A 13,354-nucleotide genomic window follows, 5' to 3' on the forward strand; every position below is an offset into this window, starting at 1 on the left:
GTTCATGGATAGGTAGAATCAATATTGTGAAAATGCCATACTGCCAAAAAATGATATACAAATCCAATGCAATCCTAAACAAAATCCATCCTAAACAAAAAACCAACAATATTTTTACTCAGATAGAGAAAACAATCCAAAAATTCATAAGAAACAAAAAAGACTTAGAATAGCCAAAGCAATTCTGGGCAAAAAAGAAAAATGTGAGTGGTATCACACTACCAGATTTCAAACTCTACTAAAGAGCCATAATAACAAAAACAGCAAACTCCAAAGATATGGAAATAAAGGACTCTTTTCTTAATTTCTACTGCTGATGATTCTGTATTCTTTACCCTATATACAGTATTTTCACATACATATCTGTAGGAGGAGAGAGGGAGGGCACAGAGTCTGAGGAAAAAGAGTGAAAAAGTACAGCAGTGGAGAGAGAGCACTAGACAATGATGAAAGTGAATTATGCAACTTTGTGCGTAGAGCTGGGAGGGAGGGGCTAGGAGAGAATGAGGGAACAGATGACACTGTAGGAAAGGAAATGTACTTATTACCTGATGCATGTAAATGTAACCCCTCTGTCTATCACCTCTATAATAACAATGTCAATTCATAAAAACAAAGTATGCTAGGGACCCATTGGTATAGTAGCAGTTGAAAAAGTAGCAGCTGGGTTTTCTTTTGCATTATTGTGAAGGGCTCAGTGTCAGGAAGTAGTTGGCAATGTGGTCAGGAGTTTGTAGATGCAGTGTGGATGGAGTGAAATGCCTTCAGGAGTGTAAACTGGGTGGGAGTGCAATGAGAGTCTAGTGAGATTTTAACAATAAGGTAACTGAGCTGGTAGTTCATGCCTATAAACTGAGCTTCTCAGGAAGCTGACACCTGAGGATCTCAATTTGAAGTTAACCCAGGGAGAAAAATCTGCAAAACTCTTAACTTCCAATTAGCTAACAAAAAAGCCAGAAGTAGAGGTGGAGCTCAAGTGCCAGCCTTGAGGGGCAAAGGCCAAGTGAGAGGGCAAGACACAGAGTTCAAGTCTAAATACTGGCACTAAAAATAATAATAATAAAGATAACTTAGATGAGGAGAGATTAAGTTGCCCAAGAATCCAGAATTATTTAGTGGCAAAGCTAGGACTCAGACCCAGGCATCTGATTCTAGAATTTAGGCATTCACTGTTGGTTTGATGCTGTGACGTTAGCCCCCACCCCCACCTTCCCCTGCAGATGACCTGCTTAAAAAACTGGCCTCTAGTTGGATCTGGTAACTCACATCTATAATCATAATATACACAAGAGGCTGAGATTTGAGGATCGCAGTTCAAAACCATCCCAGGCAAGGGAAATCTACAAAACTCTTATCTCCAAGTAACCACCACCAAAAACCAGAAGGGGAACTGTGGCTCAAATGGAGGAGTACAAGCATTGAGTGAAAGAGCTAAGGGACATCACCCATCCCTGAGTCCTGAGTTCAAGCTCCAGCACTGGCACAAAAACAAACAAACAAAAACCTGGCCTCTACTTTTTTCTTCTTTAAAGTTGAAAGCCTTGAAGCTTTCTTATGTTTATGATTTTACAATGTTCACTGATTACTTTCCAATGATTGTGTTCTTGTGAGATTTTCATTTACAAAATGACTACTGATCATAAATTGATCTTGTTTTTCAACCAAGAAAATGGAGAGAATGCTGGGACTTGTACACAGACAGGGTCAAGCCCCTGACAAGTCCTACCACCCCGCTGAGTGACAGTTCCCATCTGGGCTCTCCCTGCCCCTTCACTGTGGAAGGCTGACTCCAGATGGCTCATTTCTGGGTTGCCTTCATGGGGTGATTGCATGTATGGAGCATGTGAAACACTGGAAACAAAACTATCACTTCAGCTTTACAATGACATGAGAACAAAAAACTGAACCGCTACTTAGACAGGAAAGGGGTTGTTCTGAGTTTCTGTGGCTAGGGTTGATTGATTTTTTTTAATCAAAGAGAAAGAAAAAAACAGACGGCTTGACAAAGGCTGACTCACAGATGTGGCCTAGATTTCTTTCAAGGTTAAATGTTTTCAGTCAACAAGTGGGAACATGACAAATATTTAACTAAGGCTTCAAAAAACATGTCTAAGCACTGTTCAGGGCCGTCCCACTGCAAGACATCCCATGCCTGGAAAAGATGCCTTACTGGTGACATTTTTGGTCCTGAAAGAGGCACAGGACCCTCCCCCCACCCCAGTCCCTGACTCCCGTAAGACAGGAGGGCAGCCCAGGACAGGGTCACCTAAGGGTGGGGATTGGTTTGGAAGAGCCCTGTCTGCAACCTGAGCCTTGGTCCAAACTCTAGCAGGGAGGGATACTAATCCAGGCCCCCAAAAGACAAATTTTGCAATCCCTGGCTACGCCCAGAAGCAAAACCAACTTTCCCATGCAGGACAGTTTCTCAGATTCTCAATTTTAAGTCACAGGACTGATGAAGATGAAGTGATACTTTCAAGCACAGGTAACCAAATACAAGAATGCAAACCATCACATACCTGAAACAACAATTTAGCTTTTCAAGAACTAAAGCTATAGGAATAATCAGATATGGCCTATAAGATAGTGTGTGTGTATGTGTGTGTGTGTGTGTGTGTGTGTGTGTGAGAGAGAGAGAGAGAGAGAGAGAGAGAGAGAGAGAGAGAGAGAGAGAGAGAGAGAGAGAGAGAGAGAGAGAGAGAATACTGAACTCAGGGCACAATCCCTTAGCTTTCTCACTCAAGGCTAGTGCTCTACCACTTGAGCCATACCTATAACCCCCCACTCCCACCTTTGGGCTTTTTAGTACTCAATTGGAGATAAAAGTTTCACCGAATTTCCTGCCTGGGTTGACTTTGAACCACAACCTTCAGATATAAGCCTCCTGAATAGCTAGGATTACAGGTATAAGCCACTGCTGCCTGGCTTATATGTGTAACACTTAAGGAAATAAGATACAGCTTGATGAAGTGTCTCATCCTACCTACTCAGGAAGGAGAGATGGGGAAAAAAGGTGCAAGGTTAGCCTGGGTAAAATGTTCTCCAGACTGCATCTCAACCAATAAAAGCTAAGCATGCTGGTTCATGCCTGTCATCCTAGCGAGGTTGGAAGCCATAATTCCAGCCCTTTTTGCTTTAGGTTATTCTCCAGATAGGGTCTCATTTTTTGTTCAGGTGCAGCCTCGGTCCTCCATATTCTCCCTCTACCTCCTTCTTCCTCTACCATCTTCTCTCCTTCTACCTTACTAGTAGCTGAGATTATTAGGTATGACCCACCACACCTGCCCTCAACTTTTTAGAAGATTTTAAGAGATAGAATTTGGGCCCTGTAATTCTAGCTACTTAGGAAACCTAAAATAAGCAGAAAACATCGCAGGCATATACCAGTGCAAAAACTTGTCCATATCTCAAAAATAACAGTGTAAAAAGCTACAGGTGTAGTTCAGTAAGGGTCTAGCAAGCTCAAGGCCCTGAGTTCAACTCCAATACAGAAAAAAAATAGCCAGGTATGGTGGTGCACCCTTGTCATCCCAGGACTAGAAAAGCTGAGGAAGAAGACTGAGTTGAAGGCTAGCTTGACTATACTGCAAGACTCTATCTCAAAAAGAAAAAAGCCAGGTACCAGTAGCTTATACCTACCATCCTAGCTATTCAGGATTATCACAGTTGGAAGCCAGCCTGAGCAAGAAAGTCTGTAAGACTCTTATCTCCAATTAACCCCATAAAGCTGGAAGTGGATCTGTGGCTCAAGTGGTAGAGTTCTAGCCCTGAGCAAAAAAAAAAAAAAGTTCAAGAACAGCACCTAGGCCCTGAGTTCAAGCCCCAGGATGGGCAAAAGCAAGAAGGGGGTAGAAGGGATGAAGGGACGGATGGAGGGAGGGAGAGGGTGAGGGAGAGAGAGGGAAGGAGAGAGAGAGAGAGAGAAAGAGAGAGAGAGAGGATGCAGTAGGAAGATAGCCCTAAAAATTCTGCAACTAAAATTACAGTATTGAATAGCACAACAGCCACAACAAAGCATTGTTCCTCTAATACTTCCCTGCCCAATGCAGGTACACGAGCACTAAGGAATAGTTGCAATTGCATGAAAGGAAGGGAAAACTAAAAGCATGCTGGCAACAACAAAAACACAGCCTTGATTTTGAGATATCAACCAGCTTCATTTCCCATGAAGTCAAGAGGCAACATCATGTGACATTAGCACTAGTTCCAAAACACTGTTGTGCACCTGCTCCTGGCTTTCGGGGCTGAGCTCCCAGGTTTCATGGGTTCCAATCAGAAATACAGTGGCCCCTCCATATCCATGGAGTATTGGGTCCTGGGCCATACAGACACCCAATTTGTGAATCTTCAATCCTTTATGTAAAAGGCATATAGCCCCCCACATCTCCTGGACCCTGTAGCTCATCTCTCCTCTTTAATATCTAAGACAATGCAAAGGCTGTGTAAATATTGCTATGTTGAGTCATTTGGGAAATAATGACAAAGAAAAATATCTGCCTGTGTTGGCACTGGCACAACTTTCTGTCCATGTGAGGTTGAATACGCAAATGTGGTAATATGAATAAAGAAGTGACTATACTTCTGGGTCTAAGAACACAGAAAAGAAGACAGAGGTATATTTCAATTTGATTTGACAAGAGAATGGCATCATAAATCAAGGTGTGTCTATCTATCTGTTGTTTCTTACCCCAGAAAACAGGAGAGAAGAAATTGTATGACAAACAGGACATTCTTCCATTGGTTGAATTCAGTAGCCTATAATGAAAAAGAAAGTAATGATTAGATTAATAATATTGCAGTTATAGATGGAATGAAGCTGGAGTTCACTGATGACAAGTGCAAAATGATGACTATTGTTGTTAAAGCTCTATAAATCTTTACTAATTTGTAGTCACCAAACCAGAGTTGAGTTGACCTTCTGATACATAATCTTAGAGGAAAGTTTATTGCCAAAGGAATAATACTGGCAAGAAAAGTTTAAGCTTATAAATGATTTCCAAGTTTATGAACATGAATTTTGAAACTTGAACTTTATGAACATGATGTTTATGCAACATGAATAAGCAAATCAGATATTTATTAATTTCAACGCAATTAAGTAGTTGGAGTGGATAAGATATAGATAGAGAAGTTTAAGGCACAGCTGCTCACTGAACTTCGTGGCTCATGCCTATAATCCCAGCTACTAACGAGGTAAAGACCAGGAAGATTAAAGTTCAGGGCCAGCCCCAGCAAAATATTAGCAAGCTCTATTTCAATGAATGAGTTAGGTCCACTGTGGTCATAGCTATACTGGAGACACTGGTAGGAGGATCCTAGTCTGAAGCTAGCCAGAGGTAAAATCACAAGATATTACTTGGAAAATTACTAAATAAAAAATGGGATGGGGGCGTTGTGGGTCAAGTGGGTCAAGTTGCCTATTAGTGTGTGAAGTTCAAATCACAGCACTTTCTAAAACAAAGACTCACTTTCTGCTTTCCAAGAAGTTTATCCTCTTGAAATGGCAGGAAACAGTGAAAAGGAGTATTTTATTGATTGGTCCATTGCTTGCATCCAAATTCTATTTTAAGGTAACAAAAGACTGAATGAAAGTGCTTGCTCAATAATGGGATCAAACCAAAGTTCTTCATGTTTTATAGTAGGCAATACTTTATTAGCCAGCCAAATTTAAGTAATGCTGTACATTTAAAACTACTTATATCTTTTATAACTCCAAATTTTTAAATAATTAAAATAGAATTCCCTCCTCCAATTAATACAATCTTGCTACATGTTGTTGCCATGGATTCATCAGTAATACTCACTCACTTCTATCAACTGTGCATTAACCAGATAGAGCGGTACATACCTGTAATCCCTGCACTCAGAAGGTGGAGGCAAAAGGATCCAGCCTGGACTACATAGTAAGACTCGGTCTCAAAAAGGAAAAATATGCACACACACATACACACACACACACACACACACACACACACACACACACACACATACACACACAGATGTATATATATATATATATATATATACATATAGTAATTATACATTAAGTACTGATGATTGTTGGAACTGTTGATGAATACTATTCTCTGTGTTTCTGGTTATATTTAAAATTTTCATCATTAGACATTGTACATGTGAGTGTGTGTGTGTGTGTGTGTGTGTGTATTGGTATGAGAACTTGAACACAGGCCTCACACTGTTGCTCAATGTTTTTGCTCACAGATAGTGATCTACCAATTAAGCCATGCCTCCAGTCCAGCATTTGTGCTGGTTAATTGGAGATAAAGTCTCACAGACTTTTCTATCCAGGTTGGCTTCAGACCACAATCTTCAGATCTCAGCCTCCTGAGTAGCTAGGATTGAGGGCTGAAGTGGTACCTGGCATCCTGCTTCTTTTGTTGTTACTTTTTAAAAATAGGATTTTGCTTTCTGTGTAGGCCAGCCTGGACAATATATTTATACTTCCCACATAGCTTTTGTAAATTAATTTTTGTTCCTAATCTATACCAAATGTACTTTGGACCTAGTGCCAGGATTCAAATGATGAAAGTTCACCCACTGAGTATTTTCCAAGGGCCTGACTGCTAAGAAAAGGAGCCGTCATCTCTGGCTTCACTCCAAGGTCAGAATCAAGGTACTGCTCCTAACCCACTTCTGTGTAGATCCAAAGTCCAAGTCTGAATTACCAAAGCCATGAGTCACGCACACATTCCACACACTCTTTGTTCACCCCTGGTCTTCATCAAGCAGGAAAAATGACTCATCCATTTTCTCCTCATATCCATTTTCTTTCTCATAAGAGGGGTGAATATTCAGCTCTCTCATTGCAATTAATCCAAACTTGGCAACTTTATACCAATGTAACTAAATTCACTTCCTTATCACAAGTAGTTCATAATCTAAATTCTACCATGATCAAAAGTGACCAAGGGAGAAGAAACCATCCTGAGCCAAGGAACATAGAACAATGTGAGGAAGGAAAGTTTCACAATTCTCCCCTTCAGAGCTCTCATCCCACATTTGTCTTACTCATTACAGTGTGCATCCTGTATCTGTTAGTATCTCTTGTAATACAAGAAATACAGTCATAGGCAGGCACCAATGGCTCATGTCTACAATTTTACCTATTCAGGAGGCTGAGATCTGAGGACCAGATCTAGTCAAAGCCAACATGGGCAAGAAAGCCCATGAAACTCTTATTTCCAATTAACCATAAAAGTAGAGCTGTGGCTCAAGTAGTAGAGTACTAGCCTTGAGCAAAAAAGCTCAGGGACAGTGCTTATGCCCTGAGTTCAAGCCCCAGCAATGGGCACAAAAATAAATTAAGTAAAATATAATAATGTTTTAACTTTGATTTCTCTGGTTTGTCATTTTACAGAAGGCTTTCTCTTACAATTGTAAATGTATTCTTTTTTTCTAATTATGAGTTTCCTTAATAATACATAGATTCATCTGGAATTTTTGTGACTAGAAGTCATCTGGGCTTAAGGTACTTAAAGGAAAATCTGCTTGAAATCTTCAGAAACATTCAAGTGGTAGAAATGAAACAGGGTAAACACTGGGATATTCTAGCACCACATAACCAAATAGGAGGATGATATTCTTCCAGAAATTAGGAATTAATAAAGTAAAGTATAGGTGCTCTTTAAAAAAGAGCAGTATTGAGTTTTGAACTCAGGGCCTCACATTTGCTAGGCAAACACTCTACTGTTGAGCCATGTGTCTAGTCCTTTTACTGCACTAGTTATTTTGAGATAAGATCTTGCTTCCTGACTGGGACTTGTAGCTGGATCACAGACCTATTTTATACTTCCCATGTAGATAGAATGACAAGCATATACCATCATGCTTAGCTATTGATTTCAAAGGGGTCTCAAAAACTTTTTGCCCAGGCTGACTTCAACCCACAATCATTCTAATATCAGCCACTCAAGTAGGTGGGAATACTGAAATGAATCATAATTGCGCAGCTGGTACAGATGTTCTCTGACTTCAGATAGAGCTACTTTCCAATAAACTGTAAGTTGGAAATACCATATCAAAAATTCAATAGGTATTCATCAAATTATTACTCTGAGATAATTTAATCCATGATTTTAGTTCAAATAATTTGTAAGAGCTTCTAGATTTCATTTTTTTTGGGGGGGGGTCTGGTCATGGGGCTTGAACTCTGGGCCTGGGCACTGTCCCTCAGCTCTTCAGCTCAAGGCTAGCGCTCCACCACTTGAGCCACAGTGCCACTTCCGGCTTTTTTTCTTTTTGCTTATGTGGTGCTGAGGAATCGAACCCAGGGCCTCATGCATGCAAAGCAAGTGCTCTACCACTGAGCCACCTTCCCAGCCCCGAGCTTCTAGATTTCTATTCCTAGTAACTCTTTTTTTTTTTTTTTTTTTTTTTGGTCCAGTTGCGGGGCCTGAACTCTAGGCTTAGGTGCTGTCCCTCAGCTCTTCAGCTCAAGGCTAGCACTCTACGACTTGAGCCACAGCGCCACTTCTGGCTTTTTTCTTTTTGCTTATGTGGTGCTGAGGAATCAAACCTAGGGCCTCATGCATGCAAGGCAAGCGTTCTACCACTGAGCCACCTTCCCAGCCCTATTCCTAGTAACTCTAAGGACAATTATAGATAGATAGATAGCTAGATAGATAGATAGATAGATAGATAGATAGATAAACATCAGAATTTATGAAGTAATAAATTGTAGTGGTTCAAAAGAAACGGACATTTTTATAATAATGAAACAAGACAAATCGATAGGACCACTTGATTAAGAATATTTCTGATGGACTCAGCTTAAAATGGATGGATAGTAGGTAAAAAATGAAAACTATTTTCACTTGACTATCTGCCCTGCTCTATCCTATGATACTCTGAATTAGTAGTGTTTACACTTTAACCGGAAACAGAGGCTCTTCCTACAAATTGGTGCTTCTTGGTGGTTTTTAAATAAATACTGGGAATGACTGGAAATGGCCATTCACTCCTGGCAGTGCAATGGCCCAACTTTTTTGCTGTTCTCTCATGCAGGGAAGTATGTACAGACAGGGAAGTATGTACAGATGAGAAAAGGTTGTCTCTACCTTGTTACATAGTGGTTGTACCTGCTGAGTAAACTCAGTCCCATCTGTGGCTCTTGGGATTTGAATACCTGTTACTTCCAGGGGTATTAATGAATGGGGTATTGTTCTTTCTAAAGCTGTACTTTCTAGTTAGTTCGTTAGTTAGTTCATTTGTTAGCTAGCTTGAGACAAGCTCTCCCTTTGTTTCCCAAGCTAGCCTGGAACCCATGATCTTCCTACCTCAACCTCTCAAGTGCTGGCATTACAGACGTGAGTCATCACACTTGGCTTGGAGCACTTCTGATTCTCAGATGAGAGATGATCCACCTATACTAACATATCATTTTAGTTGACTCTCACGAATGCACAGTAGCCACAGTAAGCAGAGCAAATACTTAAAAAAATAGCTTCTTGCAATTCAGTTATGGATCCTGGGTTGACAGGTAAAATGGCATGCTGTCCATGACTTCTTTTTAAATGCTCCTGGGGAAGCTGGGGCAGATAGAAACTGATATAATGAGAAGAGCAATACACCAAAAAAGTATTGGGGTAGAGTGAAGGGTTGGACAGTTTACTGGGTTATCCTTGAGAAATTGTATATGTTTCAAAATGTCCATTAAAAAACAAGAATAAGACAGTTTTTAAACTACCAAAATTCTCTCTCCAAGCTGGACAGTGGTGACTCACACCTGTAACCCTAGCTACTCAGGAGGCCAAGATCTGAGGATCGTGATTTGGAGCCAGCCTAGGCAGGAAAGTCCATGAGACATTTACCTTCAATTAACCACCAAAAAAGCTGAAAGTGGAGCTGTGGCTCAATAATAAAGCACCAGCCTTGAGCAGAAAAAGCCAAGTGAGAGTACAAGGCCTCAAATTCAAGCCCCATTATTGGCACAATTTTTTTTAAAGTAACAAATAATCAAAGTAGTCAAAATGCCCTTTCTCCCAAAATATCTATTTCAGGGTCCTCTCATTAGCACAAAAGCCTCAAACTCAGATTTTGTTTATTGTTTTCCAAAATGTTCTCAAGTTTTTGTAATTACTCTGGCCTCTTCCCATGTGCCTAAAACTAAATGCCAATGTAGGGATGATGCCAAAGGTATGATTAGGGACAGCAAATGTTCCTTTGTTCAAAGTTGTTCTTGAACTCCAGGGCTCAAGCAATCTGGTATCAGTTTCCTAAGTAGCTGAGACTACAGAAGTATGCCAACAGGCCCACTTTGATTTCTAGCACCCATTCCAGCCATCTTCACACTTTCTATTTCAAGTGTGAAGTAGTAAATTCAATTAGCTTAAAGATGGTAAGACTGTACTGCCATGAGCTTACCTGTTGGAGGTCTCCTGTGGAGGCACTAATTATGAAAGTTGGGATAATCATGAAACAGGCATTGTAGAAGAGTACTCCGTATTTTCCAAGCTCCTGCAATAAACAAACAAAACTTCACTGAATTATAGAAATACAAAGCATCAGACTTCCTGGACCTAGTTGCAAACTATGTATTTGTACCAGGTTAGAACATGCATTCTGACCATGAATTCTGGAATATTTTTGGCAAATCTTTGCATGTAAAATGTTTTGTTTCAGTCATAGTGTGATTTCAGAATAAACATTTGTCTTACACCAAAACTATAACTACCATAGAGAAAAACGGAAGCCTCCAGGGTTCTACTACGTCTAGCATTGTAATTGTTTCAAGTTTTTATTTAAAAGCATAGTATTCAAAATGAGAAATCTGGAACAAAATTAATTAGATCAAATAGGTTAACATAAACAACTCCTTTAAAGCATCTGCTTTTTTTCATCAAAAAGTAGCAGCATTATATATTTACTTTCATTAAAGCAGTCACACCTTTCTCCACCAAGAAAGGGTGACATATTGTGATTTTTACAAAAGGAAACCAACCTGTTTTTGTAACACTGTCACCATTAAAAAGAAACAAATGGTCCTACCGGCAAAAATAAATAAAATAGCTCATGGAAATAAGCCTGTCTAGTCAGAGAGAACTCCCTCACACAGCACAAAGGACTTGGAACAAAGAACCATATGTTTGGCTCATCCTTGCAGCTTTCCACAACAGCTGGGGTTGGGGAGGGCTTGGGCACTGGGGGCCCCCCATGACAGGAGGCCACATGGAGCAAATCTCATCTACTGCAGTCCTTTGTGCTCAGGAGAGGCCGTTAGTGCTGGAGGAGCTCACAAATGATGCTTGTCATCTCACACCATAGATGAGGAAACAGGTTTGAACATGTAGAGTTCAAAGTCACTATGGCCAGGAAGTCAATAGCCTACATCCCCAGACTCCAGCTCTAGTGTGTCCTCAGAAGAAATATTTGGCCCTCTGGCTTCCATGGTAATTGATGATGCAGGTAAAAGAAAAATATATGCTTTGTAAGATGTAAAGGTCTGGTCAGAATATACCTTATATATAACATATTATATATAATTTACAATATATACAACATAATATATTATATATAATATAAACATATAGCATCATATAATGTATATATTAAATAACATTATATAATATATAACATATAATACATAATCTATAACATTACACAATATAATTTTATATTATATTACATAAGACACATATAATATATTGTATATTATTGTATGTAAAAATGACAGAATAAATATTCATAGATTTATAATATACTATATAATTACATAATAATTGGGTATATAACAATTACATATTACGTGATAATATATTAAATGTATCTTTATGTAAACATTATGTGATGTATATATTCTGACTGCATCTACCAGTGACACCTTTTCCCTTCCTAATTTCCACAATTTTGCAAGATTGGAAGTAACAAAGCTAAGAAGAAATTAGTAAATCACATTACATAAGCTAAGTTACATGCCAACTACACCATTTTGTTTTTCATTTTTCCTGTCATTTTGGGGTCACATGTGTAAGCTGTGAAACACAGGAAGGAAGGTCTGGTACCTTTGGGTCCATTTTCTGTTTGGTATAAACTCCATTTGCTGCTGTGAAGATGTCATTCAAGAATACAAAAATATAGCCTTCCAAGTTAAAAGCAAGGTCAGAACTGGCAGAGAGAACATAAAAGAAAAAGGATTATTCAGAAACTCACAGCTTGGTCTCAAAGCATGTCAGCTTTTCCTCTTCCAAATTATGCTAGGACTAAGGCATCCACCACCCAGTACAAACCAGACCAGCCAAGCAGGTGGCTTCAGCTGGCTTAAGACCTAGACTTGGGGACATTAACTGTGTTCCTTCAACTGAAAATCCCTTTCTGATTAGCAGCATCACAATCCCTGAGCCCTGACTTCTCCAAGGGAAATGACTTACCTGCCCAATCACACTGCCTCTGCTCACTGTAGTGAACATAAGCTATCAGGTACAGCCCAAGAGGCACAATTAGAGGTGACCAGAACAGGTAGACAATAGGAGACAGTGACAACTGCACCTGGTGCCCAAACAGAACCTGTCCATCAAAAGGGAAAGGCAGATATCCCCAGATAAGGGGCATTGCACCCTGTGATTTTTGGAACACCTCTTCAACTTCCTTCCTTCCTTCCTTCCTTCCTTCCTTCCTTCCTTCCTTCCTTCCTTCCTTCCTTCCTTCCTTCCTTCCTTCCTTCCTTCCATTTCTTTCCTCCCTCCCTCCCTGTCTCCTCCCTCACTCTCCCCCCTCTCTCCCCCTCTTCCCCTCTCTCTCTCTCTCTTGCTCTCTCTTGCTCTCTTTCTGTGCCAGTACTGGGGTTTAGACTCAGGGCCTAACACTCTTACTTGGCTTTCTTTGTTCAAAGCTAGTACTCTGCCATTTGAGCCATACCTCCACTTCTGGCTTTTTGCTGATTAGTTGAAGATATGAGTTTCACAGACTTTTCTGCTTTGGGCAGCTTTTTTTTTTTTTTTTTTTTTTTTTTTGTGGGTCGTGGGGCTTGAACTCTGGGCTCAAAGCGAGCAATCTACCACGATCTACAAGCCACTTCCGGTTTTCTAGTGGTTTATTGGAGAGAGGAGTCTCACAGACTTTCCTGCCCGGGCTGGCTTTGAACCGTGATCCTCAGATCTCAGCCTCCCGAATAGATATAGGATTACAGGCATGAGCCACCTGCACCCAGCTTTTGGGCTGCTTTTGAATTGTGTTCTTCATTTCTTCAGCCTCCTAAATAGCTTGTATTACAGGCATGTGCCACCAGTCCCTGGCTCTCAACTCCCATTTTAAATAATACTGGTATAAAAACATTGAGTGAGACAGGACATAGGGTTGAGAGAATCATAACTGATTGATATATATGTAGTACCAGACC

The 13,354-nt window shown here is 40.1% G+C and overlaps 1 protein-coding gene across 1 annotated transcript in view; it reads right to left on the reverse strand.

Moving 5' to 3' along the window:
• Positions 1 to 13,354, reverse strand: part of Slc35d2 (solute carrier family 35 member D2) — a 65,495-nt gene that overhangs the window by 20,666 nt on the left and 31,475 nt on the right. Inside the window, exons 7-9 of the mRNA XM_070033712.1 lie at positions 12,021 to 12,123; positions 10,384 to 10,476; positions 4,688 to 4,755 (exon numbers count right to left, since the gene is read on the reverse strand). Of these exons, the coding sequence (XP_069889813.1) occupies positions 4,688 to 4,755; positions 10,384 to 10,476; positions 12,021 to 12,123 (264 nt within the window). The remainder of the gene's footprint in view (positions 1 to 4,687; positions 4,756 to 10,383; positions 10,477 to 12,020; positions 12,124 to 13,354) is intronic.

Source organism: Dipodomys merriami, unplaced genomic scaffold (assembly GCF_024711535.1).
Source record: "Dipodomys merriami isolate MVZ:Mamm:240054 unplaced genomic scaffold, mDipMer1.0.p SCAF_22, whole genome shotgun sequence".
Taxonomy (NCBI): domain Eukaryota; kingdom Metazoa; phylum Chordata; class Mammalia; order Rodentia; family Heteromyidae; genus Dipodomys; species Dipodomys merriami.